The 21,976-nt window shown below is 42.3% G+C and overlaps 1 protein-coding gene across 1 annotated transcript in view; it reads right to left on the bottom strand.

Annotated features, from left to right (window-relative positions):
* Positions 1–6,659: 6,659 nt before the first annotated feature.
* The window catches only part of jam2a (junctional adhesion molecule 2a), a 36,723-nt gene continuing 21,406 nt past the window's right edge, over positions 6,660–21,976 (bottom strand). Inside the window, exons 6-11 of the mRNA XM_060899473.1 lie at positions 20,793–20,895; positions 20,530–20,637; positions 16,597–16,609; positions 16,092–16,163; positions 15,603–15,636; positions 6,660–7,256 (exon numbers count right to left, since the gene is read on the bottom strand). Of these exons, the coding sequence (XP_060755456.1) occupies positions 7,218–7,256; positions 15,603–15,636; positions 16,092–16,163; positions 16,597–16,609; positions 20,530–20,637; positions 20,793–20,895 (369 nt within the window). The 3' untranslated portion in view covers positions 6,660–7,217. The remainder of the gene's footprint in view (positions 7,257–15,602; positions 15,637–16,091; positions 16,164–16,596; positions 16,610–20,529; positions 20,638–20,792; positions 20,896–21,976) is intronic.

Genomic DNA, 21,976 nt, shown 5'->3' on the forward strand with positions numbered 1-21,976 from the left:
CTAGGATTAGCAGTTAATTTGAAGGTGAGATTAGAGTCAGGTGTTTTCAATCAATGGGATGACAATCAGGTGTGAGTGGGCACCCTGTTTTATTTAACCCTAATCATGCCGGCATATTTTGCAACCTATTCATACCGGGTGGGGTCAGTTACGACCCCAAGTTATTTTTAGCCGAAGATCATTACATTTTTTGTGTGTAGACAACAAAAGCTTAAGAGATCAATATTCTTTATTAAACATCTTGTTAGAGATCCACAAATACTATTCTGTACTATTCTATGTATATCTAGGACACCAATTTGATTCAACCAAACCTATTTTTTTCAAAAATCTGAAATTACTTTCTGACTCAGAGGATGAACAGCATTGTAGACTGGTACCAAAATTCAAAAAAGTGCTTATTTAAGGAGTTAAAGGCATTTTTGAGACGAAGTCGGCAAACAGTCTTATTTTGTCAATTTGGGTGTGCCGAATTCAAATCTGCAATATGCCGAGCTCTATCTGACCTCTGTTGACCTCTAGAGGTCATTGAACTTTGGGCCTGTAAACGTCTCAGCTGAACCCAGTTTCTCAGCTTTCTAAGGAATGAAATGTACTAAAATGATTAATGAAGTTAGCAAATGGCCTTGTTTGTTAAATGTTTGGGTGCTGAATTCATTTTTCATTTGTAAAACGACATATGACCTCTGATAACCTCAAGGTCATTAAACTTGGCCTATAGGCCTATGCATTTAACGGCATTTTTAAACTGACTTTACTCCCCCAAAAAGAATATGAACAGACAAAAAACAAACAGAAAGGAACAAATACAACATTAAATGCCAGTCCATGTACATGTGACTTACTTTTCACAATGAGAATGCCTAGGCGATCACCTTACATAACATTGCATTACATTTAGCGGTTATTGTTTATACAAAGCTACTGAAAAAAGGACAGATTCAGCAGCATACAAAATGTGGGGGCATACAGGGTATACAGGTTAATCAGGGTTAGTATATATGAGAGTTTTTTTCTTTGTTTTTTGTAAAGGCTTTACCCCGTTTAAAACAAAACAAAAAACAACAAAGAAAAAAACTCTCATATATACCCTGATTAACCTGTATACCCTGTATGCCCCCACATTTTGTATGCTGCTGAATCTGTCCTTTTTTCAGTAGCTTTGTATAAACAATAACCGCTAAATGTAATGCAATGTTATGTAAGGTGATCGCCTAGGCATTCTCATTGTGAAAAGTAAGTCACATGTACATGGACTGGCATTTAATGTTGTATTTGTTCCTTTCTGTTTGTTTTTTGTCTGTTCATATTCTTTTTGGGGGAGTAAAGTCAGTTTAAAAATGCCGTTAAATGCATAGGCCTATAGGCCAAGTTTAATGACCTTGAGGTTATCAGAGGTCATATGTCGTTTTACAAATGAAAAATGAATTCAGCACCCAAACATTTAACAAACAAGGCCATTTGCTAACTTCATTAATCATTTTAGTACATTTCATTCCTTAGAAAGCTGAGAAACTGGGTTCAGCTGAGACGTTTACAGGCCCAAAGTTCAATGACCTCTAGAGGTCAACAGAGGTCAGATAGAGCTCGGCATATTGCAGATTTGAATTCGGCACACCCAAATTGACAAAATAAGACTGTTTGCCGACTTCGTCTCAAAAATGCCTTTGAGTGTCACAATTCTGGATTTTGGTACCAGTCTATTGTACTTAGTAGTCTTCCGGTGACCCTCTCTATTTGTCTCTTGGACAATCTGAATCACTATTGGCTGGGTGATAAAAAGCTGGAAAGACTGCAGTATGATCTGGTGTGATTCCAGGGGCCTATCTCACAATATCCTGGGCTCGCCTTCGTCCCTGCGGTGGCTGGGCCTTATCCCAAACAGTTCCATCTTGACCAAGACCTCATAATTGGTACACAGCAGGGTTGTTGGGCTGGGCTTGGCCTTCGGGAATTGCACCATTGTCCTGGCCTCGCCCACGCCCACGACCTCTGCCATGACCTCTGCCATGGCCTCTTCCCCTTCCTTGATTTATTTCAGCCTCTCTGTCGTCAGGGCGTTGTTGATTTCCATGGTGTTCAACCTCTGGATCATTATCAATGGCACTCTCAGTGTCACCTCTGTCTGATGCTTCAGATATGTGGTCTGCTTCTTCCTCAGAGTCAGATTCATTTGGTTCACTCTCATCTGTGGTACTGTCCTGCTCTAAGAGAAGAGATTCAAAAGACTCTTAAGTATCTCACTACTCTTGGTCTGCCTGCCATATTTCAATCTGAAAAGACAAAATTGGGTAAAATACACTGAATAAAAAACAAGTACTATATGGCTAAATAGTGAAAAATGAGTGGGGTCATTTACGACCCCAATGGTTTTTGGTCCGATAAAAAGCAGGCATCGAGGGCACAAATAATCCAGATGCGTATCCTGTAACCTGCAAAAAATGTGACAAATTCATGAAATTTCATGAAAAAATAACGCATATTAAATTTTTTATCCTAAAAAATAGACGTCCAGGGTCGGAAACAACCCCACCCGGTATGATTAGGGTTAAAGAACAGGGGTCTATCAAAGTCTGATCTTCATGACACGTTTGTGGAAGTGTATCATGGCATGAACATGAGATTTCTGAGGACCTCAGAAAAAGCATTGTTGATGTTCATCAGGCTGGAAAAGGTTACAAAAGCATCTCTAAAGAGTTTGGACTCCACCAATCCACAGTCAGACAGATTGTGTACAAATTGGAGGAAATTCAAGACCATTGTTACCCTCCCCAGGAGTGGTCAACCAACAAAGATCACTCCAAGAGCAAGGCGTGTAATAGTTGGCAAGGTCACAAAGGACCCTAGGGTAACTTCGAAGCAACTGAAGGCCTCTCTCACATTGGCTAATGTTAATGTTCACGAGTCCACCATCAGGAGAACACTGAACAACAATGGTGTGTATAGCAGGGTTGCAAGGAGAAAGCCACTGCTCTCCAAAAAGAACATTGCTGCTCGTCTGCAGTTTGATAAAGATCATGTGGACAAGCCAGAAGGCTACTGGAAAAAATGTTTTGTGGATGAATGAGACCAAAATAGAACTTTTTGGTTGAAATGAGAAAGTGTCATGTTTGGACAAAGGAAAACACTGCATTCCAGCATAAGAACCTTATCCCATCTGTGAAACATGGTGGTGGTAGTATCATGGTTTGGGCCTGTTTTGCTGCATCTGGGCCAGGACAGCTTGCCATCATTGCTGGAATAATGAATTCTGAATTATACCAGTGAATTCTAAAGGAAAATGTTAGGACATCTGTCCATGAACTGAATCTCAAGAGAAGGTGGGTCATGCAGCAAGACAACGACCCTAAGCACACAAGTCGTTCTACCAAAGAATGGTTAAAGAAGAATAAAGTTAATGTTTTGGAATGGCCAAGTCAAAGTCCTGACCTTAATCCAATTGAAATGTCATGGAAGGACCTGAAGCAAGCAGTTCATATGAGGAAACCCACCAACATCCCAGAGTTGAAGCTGTTCTGTACGGAGGAATGGGCTAAAATTCCTCCAAGCCGGTGTGCAGGACTGATCAACAGTTACCAGAAACATTTAGTTGCAATTATTGCTGCACAAGGGCCTCACACACTTTTTTGTCTTGGGCAAGTCAAGTCACAGGCTATGTCAAGTCAAGTCCTATAATAAGTCAAGTCAAGTCCAAGTCAAGTCACCTTAGGCATATTGGCGTAATTTTAGCAGCAGAATATGAATTTAATACATTGAAAAGGCAATACATAAGTAAATGTCAGTAAACATCCCTGGCACATGTGCCCAACCTGTTAAATATTTGCATTTTAAATACTCATGTTCTGTAAAATACATCATGGAATAAAACAAAACAGTAATAATGTCACAAAGTTATTTATTGATGGCAAAATTGATTGCAAGATTGAAAGCCAACTAAGTTTCTCACATTGTCATCAGCCAACAAGACAGTCTGGCTAATGTACACGAACACACTTACACGAATTTGTACTGCTCATGAACGTGTACATGTTCACAAGCTGACCATTAGCTTAACCCTGAAACAGAACAACAGGGTAGGAAGCTGCTTATGTTATTCAGCATCACGACTGCAAAGTGCACAATCAACTTACTACTACTGATATACAATATCATTAAACTTGACGTAACTACATTGCTTACCAGCATTCACATAAGAATTTCACAATAATAAACTGAATCCCTAGCTACATCTGCAATGGCTAAAATCCTCCTACCGCTCACTCTCGTGGCTAACATTGGCTAACGAGGAGTTTAGCTGCTATCACCAAATAACAACACATTAATAAACTTACTGGGCAGAATGGATCTTCAAATGCCGGACGAAATTGGAGGTCGTGGTCTGGCTGTCAGAAATCGTCACGTTGCAAATCTTGCACTGCGCCGTTCGTCGTTTACCTTCTAGGCAGTAGCCCTTGAAGCCGAAAGTGATGACTCTTGGGATGGCTGACATGATGATATGATGTGAAATCTGTGAACACATCGTGGCATGGGGCGTGCCGGTATATAGCCCACGCAGAGAGCGTGCCTGATGGACAGGGCGGTGACAATGCAACGGCAGTGCAATCAAAATTACTGAAGTATGTGCATATTACATTTTATTTTCACAATAAAAACACGATGGAAATAACACTCAAGTCACTCAAGTCATCGTGTGTCAAGTCAAGTCCCGAGTCTTAAACTTCCAAGTCCGAGTCAAGTCTCAAGTATTTTCATGTTTTGTCAAGTCAAGTCACAAGTCATGAAAACAGTGACTCGAGTCGACTCAAGTCCAAGTCCCCAAGTCTCAAGTCCCCACCTCTGCCAGATACTGAAAGCAAAGGTTCACATACTTTTTTCCACTCACAGATATGTAATATTGGATCATTTTCCTCAATAAATAAATGACCAAGTATAATAATTTTGTCTCATTTGTTTAACTGGGTTCTCTTTATCTACCTTTAGGACTTGTGTGAAAATTTGATGATGTTTTAGGTCATATTTATGCAGCAATATAGAAAATTCTAAAGGGTTCACAAACTTTCAAGCACCACTGTATATCATTTGACCTTACAGAGATTGGATGTTGTTTTCACTTAGCTATGTGAAAAATGTCCACTTCCCAAAACAGTTTATGCCTAAGACTTGGCCTCACTTCACTGGATCATTTCACTTTGGTGGATACTACAGACTTGTGCTTTAGAACTGCTGCTGCTATCATAAAGACTCTTGTGCTTGTCCCAGGATTCCTACTATTAATGCTATAGGGGGCTTTTAACTGACATCACCGATTTTTGTTTATCACGCAGCGTCTGCCATATCGCCGGCAAACAGAGAAATATGTCCGAGACATTTAATAATGAAAATCGAGATGACTGCAGTCAGTATAATCTCTGTGAAAGGATTAAAAATGTATTTTATAACTAGAAGACCGTGTTGCGTCCAAAAGCTGAAACGTGCAGGCATCACAGATCCATATAATTTACCCACTAATGTTTTTATTCCACTTGGAAAAGTGTATGGCAAACCAGCTACCGGATTTGGGACACTACAACATCCTGAACTATTTAGTATTTGGATTTCTAAATACACCAGAGATGCTAAAGGCATATAAAAGTAGGTTTTCCTCCAAAAATCGAGGCAGGTTTCATGCATGTCAGAATGTTATGGGAAATTCCCGAGAAAGAAAAATACCTTATTATGACTAAGATATGTTCAAATGTGGACTTCTAACAGTAATGAACAAGCCAGGGCCTAGATCTAGCATATTTTATGATGTTTAGCCTCGTCTAAATTATCAGTACATAGCAAACATGTTGCTAGTCTAGCCAAGCATTAGGTCGAATAAAATATATCGCGTCCAAAGCCCACATCCAGATCTACATTTTAACGTTCATACATTTGCTGTTTGGCGTTTTTTGTAAAGCTGCTCAGTATGATACACTTGTGTATGTACCAGTAGACTGTACTGACTAGTGCCAAACCAGGAAATCTGTTAAAAACAGTATTTTACATTTAAGCCTTTAAAAAGGCCTGTATTGGCGCATACTGAACCTCCTTTCAAAACACAACATACTGTTTGACTCTATAATATACAGTTATAGCAGAGTAATGACTTCACAATCCCACTGCTGTGTCACTCAAAAGGTTTCCTTGTGAATCTGGTTTCTCTGAAGGTTTATTCCTCATCTCTCGGAGTTTTTATCAATGTCACCTCTGACTTACTCACTAAGGATCTTCTATATTTGGATTTCCGTATGCTTTTTGTGATGTGAATTTTCAGGGAATTTTTTTTCTTCTAATTACATGAAACCAAAATTACTGTCTGCAGTAATCATTTACAGTGAATAGAGATGAGGTGGGAAAGAACCCAAATTCATGAATTTCCAGGAATGAAACACTTCTGTGTGACTTAAATGACAAATGACATTCATGACATCTGTTTGCATTGCTGGTTGTTACTATGGGAGACTGGGGGGGGGGGGGGGGGGGGAACTCATCTGCCCTTGGTTGACTTCCTGCAGCTTCAGAAACAATGTAGACCCATCTGATGAAATTTTGTATTATATTATAAAAATTATTATATTCTTCTACAAAGGAGCATTATTAATGAGTTCATGTAACAAAAAAGTTTTTAATTCTGACAAAATATACAGCAAGTCATTCATGCATTTCAACCAAAACACATACTGTACAGTTAAAATGAAAAAGCACAGTTCCAAATACAGTCTTAATTACATACAATAAAAGGTCGTTTCACTCATGGGAGGCATTCGAAAAAGTTCAATTCTTGGTAATATTCCTTTAGCAAGGCACAGGGAGATGCAGGGAACATCAAGTTGTAAACTCTGTAATAACATGGGCTTTATACGAATATGATTTAAAGAGGCTCACCCTTAACTCCAAAGTGTTGCACATTTCAGCTATGATTATGTTTGTGTGCATAGTGTATCCACCAGAGGGCAGAAGTAGGCAAAGAACACAGTAAGGCAATGGTTTAATACAGTTTCATTGAGTTCCACACAGCACTACCACCCCAAGTCTTTTTTTTTAGAGGATAGATATCCCCATAGCAGTCATACATGAAAGATAAATTCTGATTTCGTGTCCCGTTCACGTCCACAGTAACAGTGAGAGTAAGCACCAGTCTCCAGTTCCAGGGTGTGTAAATGCTGAATGGGTGTTTTTGATTTGAGGAAGGTTTACAGCATAAATGACTGTGTGTGTTTGAAGTCTTGAACCTGTGAAAGTTCAAGAGTAAAATTTAAAGTTTTGCCAACTAACAAATACTGCAAATATGTGCATTACTCCAGGAAAGTACTACTCAAGATAGGACAACCCCAAAGGAAAAAAAGTTGGGGCGGTATGGAAAATGCAGAAAAATATATATTTTGACTTGTACAACCCCAATTCCAAAAAAGTTGGGACAAAGTACAAACTGTAAATAAAAATGGAATGCAATAATTTACAAATCTCAAAAACTGATATTCAAAATAGAACATAGACAACATATCACATGTCGAAAGTGAGACATTTTGAAATTTCATGCCAAATATTGGCTCACTTGAAATTTCATGACAGCAACACATCTCAAAAAAGTTGGGACAGGGGCAATAAGGGGCTGGAAGAGTTAAAGGTACAAAAAAGGAACAGCTGGAGGACCAAATTGCAACTCATTAGATCAATTGGCAATAGGTCATTAACATGACTGGGTATAAAAAGAGCATCTTGGAGTGGCAGCGGCTCTCAGAAGTAAAGATGGGAAGAGGATCACCAATCCCCCTAATTCTGCACCGACAAATAGTGGAGCAATATCAGAAAGGAGTTTGACAGTGTAAAATTGCAAAGAGTTTGAACATATCATCTACAGTGCATAATATCATCAAAAGATTCAGAGAATCTGGAAGAATCTCTGTGCGTAAGGGTCAAGGCCGGAAAACCATACTGGGTGCCCGTGATCTTCGGGCCCTTAGACGGCACTGCATCACATACAGGCATGCTTCTGTATTGGAAATCACAAAATGGGCTCAGGACTATTTCCAGAGAACATTATCTGTGAACACAATTCACCATGCCATCCGCCGTTGCCAGCTAAAACTCTATAGTTCAAAGAAGAAGCCATATGTAAACATGATCCAGAAGCGCAGACGTCTTCTCCAGGCCCAGGCTCATTTAAAATGGACTGTGGCAAAGTGGAAAACTGTTCTGTGGTCAGACGAATCAAAATTTGAAGTTCTTTATGGAAATCAGGGACGCCGTGTCATTCGGACTAAAGAGGAGAAGGACGACCCAAGTTGTTATCAGCGCTCAGTTCAGAAGCCTGCATCTCTAATGGTATGGGGTTGCATTAGTGCGTGTGGCATGGGCAGCTTACACATCTGGAAAGACACCATCAATGCTGAAAGGTATATCCAGGTTCTAGAGCAACATATGCTCCCATCCAGACGACGTCTCTTTCAGGGAAGACCTTGCATTTTCTAACATGACAATGCCAAACCACATACTGCATCAATTACAGCATCATGGCTGCGTAGACGAAGGGTCCGGGTACTGAACTGGCCAGCCTGCAGTCCAGATCTTTCACCCATAGAAAACATTTGGCGCATCATAAAACGGAAGATACGACAAAAAAGACCTAAGACAGTTGAGTAACCAGAATCCTACATTAGACAAGAATGGGTTAACATTCCTATCCCTAAACTTGAGCAACTTGTGTCCTCAGTCCCCAGACATTTACAGACTGTTGTAAAGAGAAAAGGGAATGTCTCACAGTGGTAAACATGGCCTTGTCCCAACTTTTTTGAGATGTGTTGTTGTCATGAAATTTAAAATCCCCTAATTTTTCTCTTTAAATGATACATTTTCTCAGTTTAAACATTTGATATGTCATCTATGTTCTATTCTGAATAAAATATGGAATTTTGAAACTTCCACATTATTGCATTCCGTTTTTATTTACAATTTGTACTTTGTCCCAACTTTTTTGGAATTGGGGTTGTATTTCATTGCAGACAGTATGAACCCAATATATTTCAGGTTTTATCTGGTCAACTTCATTTCAATTCTTAATATACATCCATTCCTGGTTTCAGGAATGTAACACATTCCAAAAAAAGTCAGGACAGGGGCAATTTAGTGCTAGTAATGAGGTAAAACAATTAAATAATGATGTGATTTGCAACAGGTGATGTCAACAGGGGACTGTAATCATGACTTGGTACAAAATCAGTGTCCAGGAAAGGCCTAGTCTTTGAGGAGCAAAGATGGGCTGAGGATCTCCAGTTTGCCAATGAATGCATGAGAAATGTTTTAAAAAAAAGTTCCTCAAAGAAAGAAACAAAGGGATTTAGATATTTCACTATCTCTGGTGTATAATATCATTAATCAATCCAAGGAATCTGGAGGAATTTAGGTGCAGAAAGGGCAAGGACGCAAGCCTAAGCTGAACACCTGTGATCTCTGATCCCTCAGACGGCACTGCGCCAAGAACCGTCATTCATCTATAGCGGATTGTGGCAGCGGGGGTGTGGTCAAGCGTCGGTCTGCGACTGGAGGGCGGAGTCAGGGAAGGTAAGTGGCAGAATTACTGCACCTGATGTTGATTAACGTGTGTTTGTGTGTCTTCCCCAGTGACCGCACCCTATTTAAGGAGAGAGCGAGAGCAGAGGAGGAGCTCTCTCCCCAACCAGACACCTGATGTGTGTGCGTGCGTGTCTGTGTGTGTATGAGAGACCACTGAAAAGTGTCAAAATAAACAAAGAGTTATGAAACTCAGTTCTGGCCTGCCGTCTTCTGTGCTCCTCCCACTCCTACAAACTGCCACAGTGGTGCCGAAACCCGGAACGTGGAGCGCAGAAGAACAGCCCCATGGAGTCCTCCCCTTTCGCCGACCTGGTCCACGCCCTCGCCACGGCCCAGCAGAGCCAGCACCAGGCGCTAGTCGCCCTCCGGAAGGAGCAAGAGCAACGGTTTGAGGCCTTGGTGTTGGCACAGCAGGAAGATTGACAGGCGTTCCGGCACCTCCTCGTGTCGGCGGGGTCCACCACCTCCACCGCCGCAGGCCCTTCCCCCCTCACCCTAATGAAGATGGGCCCGCAGGATGACCCCGAGGCCTTCCTCACGCTCTTCGAGCAGGTAGCAGAGACCTCGGGCTGGCCGGTGGAACAGCGCGCGGCGCGCCTCCTCCCCCTGCTAACAGGCGAGGCGCAGCTGGCCGCGCTACAGCTCCCTGCTGACCGCCGGCTGGTCTACGTGGACCTCCGCCAGGCCATCCTCCAGTGTGTGGGGCACACCCCTGAACAGCAGCCACAGCGCTTCCGCGCTCTGCGCTTGGAGGAAGTCGGCCGGCCGTTCGTGTTTGGCCAGCAACTCCAGGACGCCTGCTGGCGGTGGTTGAGGGCCAACAACCGCGACACCGAGGGAATCATCGATCAGGTGGTACTGGAGCAGTTCGTCGCTCGCCTACCAGCAGGAACCGCAGAGTGGGTCCAGTGCCACCGCCCGGCGTCACTGGATCAGGCCATCGAGCTGGCGGAGGACCATTTAGCGGCTGTCCCGACGGCAGGACAGCAGACAACCTCTTCTTCCCTCTCCTCTCCTCTCTCTCTCCCCCCTCCTGTGTCTCATCCTCGCCCCGTTCCCCCACCGCAGAGGCAGGGGCCGGCGCCACTCCAGTCAGCCGGCCGCACCCGCGGTGCCCTCCCGTTTCTCCCTTCTGTATCTGTCTCCCCCCCCCCCTCAGGTGAGTGAGCCCCAGAGCACCAGTGCAGAGAGGAAGCCCGGGCCGGTTTGCTGGCGCTGCGGGGAGCCGGGCCACCTCCAACAGCAGTGCTCGGCAATGGAAGTGGGCACGGTGGTTCGGATCCCCGACGCGCCAGGAGCCTCCCTCGATCGGGCCGGAGTGTATCGCATACCGGTGAGTGTCCAAGGGGATACATATCAGACGTTGGTGGACTCTGGCTGTAATCAGACCTCAATCCACCAAAGCCTGGTGCAAAACAAGGCATTGGGGGGAGCACAGTTGGTGAAGGTGTTGTGTGTGCACGGGGATGTTCACAACTACCCTTTAGTGCCGGTCCACATTCTTTTTCGAGGGGAAAAATTTAGAGTAAAGGCGGCGGTTCATCCTCACCTTTCCCACTCGATAATTTTGGGGACTGATTGGCCGGGATTTGGGGAATTAATGAGTCATTTAGTGAAGAGTGGGTCCTGCCGTAGTTCCGCGGGGGGAGGTCCCAGTGTCGCATTGGCGGGAGCAGCTGTCACAGAGCCATCTACGTCATCTCCACGTCAGAGTGAGGAGCCGCAGGCTCCTCCTCCTACTATTGGGGAATCCCTTGCAGATTTTCCATTAGAGCAGTCATGAGACGAGACTCTGCGGCATGCGTTTGACCAAGTGAGAGTAATCGATGGTCAAACACTCCAGCCAAACGCCACCCCGTCCTTCCCCTACTTCTCAATTATGAAGGATAGATTATACCGAATGACGCAGGACACTCAGACTAAAGAACAAATCATGCAGCTTTTGATTCCAAAAAGCTGCCGGGAATTGGTATTCCTGGCGGCTCACTTTAATCCCATGGCTGGACACTTAGGGCAGGATAAGACACTAGCCCGAATAATGGCCCGGTTCTATTGGCTAGGAATTCGCGGCGATGTCCGTAAGTGGTGTATGGCATGCTGCGAATGCCAGTTAGTAAATCCAGCGGCCATTCCAAAAGCGCCCTTGCGCCCTCTCCCATTAATCGAGACCCCGTTCGAAAGGATTGGGATGGATCTCGTCGGGCCATTAGATCGGTCAACACGAGGGTATCGCTTTATATTAGTTCTAGTGGACTATGCAACACGATACCCAGAAGCAGCGCCTCTTCGCAATATCTCAGCATGCAGTATTGCGGAAGCGCTCTTCTGCATCATCTCCCGAGTTGGAATCCCCAAAGAGATTCTGACTGATCAAGGCACCTCGTTTATGTCACGAACACTGAACGAACTGTATGGGTTATTAGGAATTAAGCCGATCCGCACCAGTGTTTATCACTCACAAACGGACGGTTTAGTCGAACGATTCAATCCCACCCTCAAAAATATAATTAAGAAATTCGTAAGCGAGGACGCACGTAATTGGGATAAATGGCTTGAACCCTTGTTGTTTGCAGTGCGAGAGGTCCCACAAGCCTCCACGGGGTTCTCCCCGTTCGAATTGTTACATGGGCGTAAGCCGCGTGGCATTTTAGACATGCTGCGAGAAAATTGGGAGGAGGGACCTTCACCAAGTAAAAATGAGATTCAATACGTTATTGACCTGCGCGCAAAACTCCACACACTCACCCACCTAACCCAGGAGAATTTGCGGCAGGCTCAAGAACGGCAAACCCGCCTGTACGACAAGGGTACACGCCTCAGAGAGTTCGCACCGGGAGATAAAGTACTCGTACTGTTGCCCACATCGAGCTCCAAATTAATCGCCAAGTGGCAAGGACCCTTTGAGGTCACACGGCGAGTCGGGGATGTCAACTATGAGGTGAGGCGAACAGACAGGGGTGGGGCGCTACAGATTTACCAGCTCAATCTACTCAAACTCTGGAATGAGGAGGTCCCTGTGGCGTTGGTGTCGGTGGTTCCGGAGAAGGCAGAGCTGGGGCCGGAGGTTCCAAAGGGAACATTGGCATAGCGTACCTCTCCGGTCCCCTGTGGAGACCACCTCTCCCTGACCCAACTCGCGGAGGTTGCCCAGTTGCAGACCAAATTTTCGGACGTGTTCTTGCCCCTGCCCGGCCGCACCGACCTCATAGAGCACCACATTGAGACGCCCCCGGGGGTGGTAGTGCGCAGCCACCCTTACTGGCTATCCGAACACAAGAAAAAAGTGTTTAGGGAAGAACCCGAGGCCATGCTCGAAATGGGCATCGTCAAGGAGTCCCACAGTGACTGGAGCAGCCCGGTGGTCTTGGTACCCAAGGCCGACGGGTCAGTCCGGTTCTGTGTAGACTATAGAAAAGTCTACGCGGTGTCTAAATTCGACGTGTACCCAATGCCTCATATTGATGAGTTGCTCGATCGACTACGCATGGCTCGCTTTTACTCGACACTGGATTTGACAAAGGGTTATTGGCAGATCCCCTTGACTCCATTATCCCGAGAAAAAACGGTCTTTTCACACCGTTTGGCTTACACCAGTTTGTCACACTTCCTTTTGGGCTGTTTGGGGTGCCCGCTACGTTCCAGCGGCTGATGGATAGGGTCCTCCGCCCCCATGCCACCTACGCGCCCACATACTTAGATGACATCATTATCTATACTGTAGTAATGACTGGCCGCGGCACCTACAACATCTGAGGGCCATCCTTAGGTCGGTGAGGCAAGCGGGTCTCACAGCCAACCTGAAGAAGTGTGCGATTGAGCGGGTGGAAGTACGGTATCTGGGCTTCCACTTGGGCAATGGGCAGGTGCATTCCCAAAGTAACAAGACAGCAGCAACTGCGACCTGCCCGAGGCCCAAGACCAAAAAGAGGGTGAGACAGTTCCTGGGGCTGGCTGGCTACTATCGTAGGTTTATACCTAATTATTCGGACGTCACCAGCCCACTGACTGATCTGACTAAAAAGGGGGCACCAGATCCGGTCCAGTGGACGGAGCAATGCCAGCAGGCGTTTTCTGAGGTGAAGGCTGCACTGTGTGGGGGGGCCACTGTTACACTTCCCTGACTTATCTCTCCCCTTTATGTTACAGACAGATGTGTCGGACAGAAGGCTGGGGGCTGTTTTGTCCCAGGAGGTGGAGGGGGAGGACCGCCCAGTGCTGTACATCAGTAGGAAGCTGTCCGTGCATGAGGGGAGCTACAGCACCATTGAAAAAGAGTGCCTGGCGATCAAGTGGGCGGTCCTCGCCCTCCGTTACTACCTGCTGGGACGCCCTTTCACCTTCTGTTCGGACCACATGCCCCTCCAGTGGCTCCACCGCATGAAGGATGCCAACGCGCGGATCACCCGTTGGTATCTGGCACTCCAACCCTTTAACTTCAAGGTGATCCACAGGCCGGGGGCGTAAATGGTCGTGGCGGACTTCCTCTCCCGTCAAGGGGGGTCGGCTGCAGGCCGGACAGCCGCCCGGCCTGAGTCGGGCGGTGGGGGTATGTGGCAGCAGGGGCGTGGTCAAGCATCGGTCTGTGACCGGAGGGTGGAGTCAGGGAAGGTAAGTGGCAGAATCACTGCACCTGATGTTGATTAACGTGTGTGTTTGTGTGTCTTCCCCAGTGACCGCGCCCTATTTAAGTAGAGAGCAAGAGCAGAGGAGGAGCTCTCTCCCCAACCAGACACCTGATTTGTGTGTGTGCGAGCGTGTCTGTGTGTGTATGAGAGACCACTGAAAAGTGTCAAAATAAACAAAGAGTTACGAAACTCAGTTTTGGTCTGCCGTCTTCTGTGCTCCTCCCACTCCTACAAACTGCCACACTGATATAACCACATGGGCTCAGGACTACTTTGGCCAACCTTTGTCAAGCACTACAATACAGAGTTACATCCACAAATGCGAGTTAAAATTTACTGTGCAAAAAGAAAGCCTTATGTTAACGGTGTCCAGAATTGCTGTTGACTCCTCTGGTTTCAGAGGCATCTGGGATGGACCATCACACAGTGGAAATGTGTATTGTGTTCAGATGAGTCAGTATTCCAGGTCTTTTTTTGTATGAAATGAATGCCTGATGCTCTGGAACAAAGATGAAAAGGACCATCCAGACTGTTACCAGGAACAAGTCCAAAAGCCAGGGTCTGTCACAGTATGGGGTCGTGTCAGTGCCCTTGGCAAAGGTAACTTACGCTTCTGTGATGGAGCATTAATGCAGAAAAGTCCCCTGAGATTTTGGAGCAACATATGCTGCCTTCAAGATGACATATTTTCCAGGGATATTTCAACAAGACAATGCAAAACCACATTCTGCACACGTTACAAAGGCAGGGCTGTAGAAGAAGAGGGTGCCTGTCCCCTTTGTCCCCAATAGAGAATGTGTGGAGAATTTTGAAATGAAAAATATGACAATGACGACCCTGTACTGTTGCACACCTTAAGACCTGTTTACAGGAAGAATGGGACAAAACACCTGAAACGTTTCATCACTTGGTGTCTTCAGTCCCTCAACATCTGTCCCAACTTTTTTGAAATGTGTTTATTTTGAAAAAACAATAAAATTCATGAGGTAAAACATCAAATAATGTGCTGTTGTATTGTTTTGAGTATAGTACAGGTCAAAGATTATTTACAAATCATTATTTTCAGTTTTAAATTTAATTCCAACATACCGTCCCAACTTTTTCTGATTTGGAGTTGTAGATTATACTTTTACTCAATTAGAAGTAGAAATTACACTAAAGCTACTCTAAATGTAGAATCCTTCCAATTTCTATGTAGAATCGCACAGCGTGAATGACGTACATGTTGTACATTTTGCAATGCTTATACATTTTGGTTTGGACAGCTTTGAACCTTTCTTCTACATTTTTTCTCCACCTTTAACACACCTACTAAATACTCTTTCTTGTTTTAAACATGTACATTAATTCATAGTTTAATGTGGAGCACTTTATACTCACATTTTGTGAAGGAGGTCCATAACCAGCATGGGGGCTATGGGGGTAAAAAATACACCACTTAAATTAAAAACAATAAATCTGTGAATAGTATTTTAGAGTATCTCAATTAGCAGGATGCTCAAATAATGGCAAATTCTCCAGAACAAATCCTTTTATGCTTAAAATAAAATGCTATTGTCCTAAAAATAAAACACTGTAGGCGTAGACATTAACCTGTGTTTTTATCGGCTTAGATGTTTCCATTGGTCTCATTTACTTAGCTGTCCATCATTGAAAGTCTAACCCCATGGCTTGTTCTTGGCTTGTTGACAAAATGGACCTTTTTTTTTTAAAGATTTATTATGCTGTGTTTGTTCACGATCATGTTTTATATTTGGTGCAAATCTTAATTTTACTGCTTAGTAAGTCCTTAGGTCAGGCATTTCAGCCATTATAGTGCTCCTATTTCTCAATATATTTTTTTTTCAGCAGTCACTCTGTCTAACTCACATGTCCTCTGATCTGTTGAGGTTCTGGCTGCTGATGTGAGCCACTCCATGACACTGTTGGATCCAGAATGACCTGCAATAAGGGGCCATGGGGGTAACAGGTCAGAGGTAACAGTTTGGGGCAACATGCTAATATTTTCCAGCCGATGAGTGTGTGTAGTTGACGTTGGGAGGGAAATGAAGAGGCATTAACCAGCTGCATGCAAATATTCTACTCTACTATACTACAGTCCTCGCAGTTGACAAGCCAAACACACTTCATGCTGCTATTAACAAGCCATTATTCAAGTGGACAGTTAAGCCAGGTTTAGCCAATCACATTTCTGTGATATTCCCCATGCGTTAGCAAATAAATATAATCTCCATTTAGGAACAAAAGAACTGCACGTGTGAATGAACTCCTGAAAAACCCATTTTTAGATATTAGAAAAAGTCTGAAGTCTTTAGTTTGGTACACAGTAAAACACACACAAAATCAGATTCTCAATGAAGCGAGTTATTATTACCTTCCTCTGTGTCCTGTCATGAAGAGATTCAGCCACAAGAATGAAAGGAAAACAGAAAACAGGTTAAAAAATATACTCATTTCGAATGAAATTTACCTCAAGATTTAGTTCACTAGTATAGTCATTACTTCCCACAATTATTCAGCCAATTTATTAACAAAACAATTTTGTGGCACTTATCTTAAATAAACTTTGTAGGTGAAAAGGTTAGATTTCTTTTATGTGTGTCTGAATTATAAAAAGTTTGCTCCTTAATTACAGTCATGGGAAAAACCCTCCTTCGATTCTATGTAAATAACAATTGTGTTGTCCTCACCACCTTCCATAAACAAATAAGTAGCCTCAGGTGACAACAAAAAACACAACAGATTTCAATATGGTGTAATTTTCCTCCCCCAAAAGTTAACCAATATTCAGAAACGATGTGGGAAAAAAATACATACACTCTATAATTCAGTAACATGTAACACAACCTTTATATATATATACATACACACAGTATAGATGATATTACACAGTTGCACGAAAATATAGTTTAACTTCAAGTGGTGAATGTATATTTCATGAGTGAGCGAAGCAAACAAGTGAAAATATTTTCAACATGAGAAGATAAACTTCATATCTTTGCACCACCGTGTAATGTTCTTTATATTATATGGACACATCCACAAAAAATATGCAAGTTAATCAAAAGAATTTTAATTTTGAACCGGTTTGCCATTTTGACAACGTGCATCTAGTCAACGGGAAAACACTGGGAGTGATGTCATCGGAGTGAAATATCAGGAATTATTACACATACGGGACACTTTTTAAACGGAATAAAAACATGTATTCTATCCCCTTCTAAGGGGTTTATTGTTATCATATCACTTATCCTCCATGTGTTACGCCACTCTCCCCAATGGAGAATGAGTGTGCAATATTGTTATAATATTGCACGTTGTCAAGACAACACAATGTCACATGCAAAGATCCAATGACAACTTTTCTGCTGCGCATGCGCACAATCATTTCTTTGTCGGCTGGGAGAGAGAGAAGATCCTGTGCTAGGTTTAAGCATGAAATAAATAAACTGAAAATTGAAACTAAAGACACACTGAACGCCTGATAGGCTACCAAAACTTCATTATATATTCTTCACGCATATTTACAAGAGAAAAACAGACCAATGGACATCGAAAAACTGGAAAAGAGACATGTCAGAGATGTAAAACTTCTGTGCTAGTGAGTGACTGACAGTTTGTACACAAACATGGCCATGAGGTTTGCTTCATTAAAAGCGGAAGATTTAAAGCAGAAGATTAAAAGTGGAAAATATATTTTGAAAGAGAAAGACACGCTGAACTCCTGAAAGGCTATCAAAACTTCACTGGATATTCTTCATGCATATTTACAAGAGAAAAAACATACCAATGGACATTGAAAAACTGGAAAAGAGAGCAACAGCAGAAATATTGTCAAAGTTCCACTTGGAGGTGAGGAAAAGTGATGGAGACTTTTACAAGAGGACTTCACTCAGCAAAGCCCTTTTGTTTTGAACAACTGCAATGTAACAATTAACTATGACCAAAAGTAACTTTGAACTTGAACTGTCAACCTGGATATCGCTTATAATAATAATAATAATAATAATAATAATAATAATATACAATTTATTTAGCACCTATACAAATATGCTCTAAGCGCTTTACAATCACAAACTAATAAATAATTCAATAACTAATTAAAAAGAGGGCAATTCCATGTAAATGTCAACCTCATCATGCAAAAATAAATCAACATGTAATACATCAAAACCACTCCCAGAGATATCACCTAGGCCTGTATTTTACAGATGTGAATAAGTTGAACCAATTTGTAACCAACTTAATATGTCACTGTCAGTCTTTCTTTCTTATAATGTAAAACCCAAGCTAAAATCAACTTTGATCATGTACAATTCTATATTATTGCCACAAGCCACAGAAATGTATGCTAAAATCCACAAAACAGCAAAACAATAGCCATCCTAAATATTATTTAAGAACTTTGATAGTTTTAGCTGATATTTAGAGAGTTTTTCAAAAGGTTATGGTGGTTAAATTGCTGATTTTCTAAACATATGCCATATCTATTTCAGACGCGTCACATCCATAACGGAATTTCGTCACATCCATAACGCTGACTTTTCCTTCTGAAACTCTGCATGAAATACAAAATATTTTAAACAAAGATTTTTTAATATTCACCTTGGACCCCTCTATCAAATGGACATCTCCATTTCGACATTAGGTTTACAATTTCACAGAGTTTGATAAAAATGTACAGTCACCCAAGAAAAGTGATACTTTTTCTGTCACATCCATAACGCATCTTTTATTGGCATTTTCTGGCATGCCCTAGATGTACTATGGGAATTGTTCTTGTTCTATCACTTCTCTAGTATGGTACAGCCTTAAAATATGCAACACCTGTTTAAATACTGGGAGACAATAAAACATGCACTGGGTCATTTGTTGCCATTTTGAGTTCAAGTGTCACGTCCATAACGCTGGAATTGCTCAAGACTAATAACTAAATGAAAAATGAATGAATTAAAAAAAACTATAGATTAAAAGCGAGCCTAAAAAAATGCGTCTTAAATCTGGCTTTGAAAACATTAACGTTCTTGGAAATCCGCACATGGTCAGGCAATTTATTCCAAAGAAACGAAGCATGTGAAGAAAAAGCCCTAAAACCATAATTGTTCAGTCTGTAGGAGACTGGGACAAGCCGGATAGCAGAAGTAGAAGAATGGAAGTTTCTACTTGGTCTATACACTGTCAGAAATTACGTATGGTTTATCTGTCTATGCCGCTTCTCCTCCAGAACTTACTACTGTCCATAATTTCCTTACACACTGCTACAGTACATTTCCCAACCAATAACTATTTCTGACCTTGGAGAAAAATCAGATCTTTCTCTTTTCAACAGAATTTCAAGTAAACATTGCCATCCTCTATTTCATCTTTTACCTCGTATTTAACACAGTTCCTTACACCTTAGAAATCCAGGAAGTCTCCTTCTGCCATAGGTGTAGAATTGGGTATGGACGGTATGGACGTGTCCCTACCAATATTTCTGATTGAAGAAAAAAAAAATCCCGCTCCATGCGTGGTACACAAAGGGTTGTGTACCACGCAACTTATACACAAAGCTTGTGTACAAGTTGGGTTGTTGTTCAGGCTTTCTGGACTTGTACCATTTTTATTGTTAGAACTTTGACTTTCAATATTGGTAAGTTACCCCCTGGTCTTAACTTTTTGTAAAATCTATAATTGTTCCATTGAATGTGTATGTATAATAATAATAATAATATTGTCTGGCTTTTTTCATGGTATATCAGATATATTCCATTGAGTTACTCGTCTTCGACTCGTTCAGTATCATGCTAGCTGAATGGAATATATCTGATATACCACTCAAAGCCAGCTAATATTATTTAATTATGTCACTCAGATCTGTGAAGTATTTCGTATGAAAAATGTGAGTTTTTCTACACAAGAAGATAAACTTCATATCTTCAAGTCAACGTGTGATTGTCTTTTTATTATATAGACACATTCACAAGCAAAAAGTAACCAAATTTATTAAAACAATTAATCAATTTCCTCACAAGTGACAGAGATTTATTTTACGGTTTTTGGTTCTCCATGTCCCGGACGTAGCTCATATGAAAAATACGAGTGACGTATTTCCCAGTAAAACACTTGTGTCTATGTAATATTTTATATATGTACACAGTGATATATTTTTGCCATATCACCCACTCCCGCTGAACTAAACAAAATGTAAGCTTCAATAAAGTTCAGTGTACAGCAAATTAGACATTTGAAACACAATCATAAGTCAGTCAATTAGTAGCCCTACATAATAACATGGTGCAGTAAAAATCAGTTTTTGTAAACTTACGGTTAAAGTAGCCTTGTCGGTGGGCATAACAGACTCCAAGGGTGCATAAACATATAATCAGGCACAAAATTACAATCCCAGCTACGATCCCTGGGACATTTAGATCATCTAAGAGAGTGGGATGAGAAAAAAAAGCATTGCAAACCAACTCATGGAAAAATAAGCTGAAAACTGTGTGAAAGTAATGACAAGGGAGCATAAGGGATATGTATTTGGATCTGTATTTATCTGATGGCCTTCCACACACAGAAGCATGCACTCACCAACTGTCATGTGATTTCCTACGCAGCTCTTTGACTTTCCAACCCCATTGTTGGCCTCGCAGTGGTACAGTCCTGCGTCGGCTATGGTAACTGTATGAAATGTCTATCCAAAAGAGACAACGTTAATATGTTAATAACTAATACTGAGTATTCCAACTGATTTGTACTGACGGCTGGTTGGGTGCTTGTCTATGTGTATGTGTTGGAAAAGTCAGGGTCAAGTCTGCATGTCAGTGTTTATTTAGTGAGATTAGTCCTGTCTGTCAAAATCTATTTGTCACTCGGGCTCTCTAAGTCTGTTTCGGATTACTTTGTAACAGAGATTTAACTGGTCTCAGAATTCTTAACAGGTTTTTCGATGTAGGTGACAAGAAGAGAGGAAACAATCTAATTATGTACAGGACTTGCATTTACAGTATTTGTCCGTTTGTGCAAAATGATTGACCACAGAGGAACATCAGTGGATCAGCTTTATCTATAAAGAGCTCTATAGGTCCTAAGCGATTTGTTCAAGATACTATAAAGGTACAGTGATAACTGATTACGTTTCCCTAATCTGTGGAGTAAATGTAGTGCTATTGTTGCTAAGAAAGAAAGCTATTTTATCAAGAAAGAAAACAACCTGTGCTCTCATTTGGTGGAAGGGATGGCATGCTCTCCCCCATTAATGTTTAGTAGACTCAGCATGTTTAGTAGTTAGCAGTGTTGTAGTCGAGTCACTAAACCTCGAGTCCGAGTCCAGTCTCGAGTCCCCAGTGTTCAAATCCGAGAACAAGACTCCAACCGCACCATTTGACAGTGGGTGCTTTAGTTCCATTAACGTTAGTTTGTTCCTGAACATGCCGTATGTACAGATGAATGTGCATTCTCTTTGTCAGGGAGTGTGAAGTATTCTGTCAGAGATGGTTGGGAGAAGGCTGTAAGTGCAGAAGGTGTGTTTATTAATACAAGTGAAGACAGGTCAACAATCCAGAACGGCAGGCAAAATCGTAAAACGGTGAAACAGGCAATAGGTCGAGTGAGGCACAAACAGGCTATCGTAGACTCGGCAGAATCAAAGATGAGAAACAGGAAATCAGGGATCAGGAAACCAAACAAGGAAATAAGGCTTGGTAATGTGTCACCAACGCAACTCAATACTTCACAAAGTAAGAGTAATTTCACAGGCTTTTTATAGGCACACT

This window comes from Neoarius graeffei, chromosome 18 (assembly GCF_027579695.1).
Source record: "Neoarius graeffei isolate fNeoGra1 chromosome 18, fNeoGra1.pri, whole genome shotgun sequence".
Taxonomy (NCBI): Eukaryota; Metazoa; Chordata; class Actinopteri; order Siluriformes; family Ariidae; genus Neoarius; species Neoarius graeffei.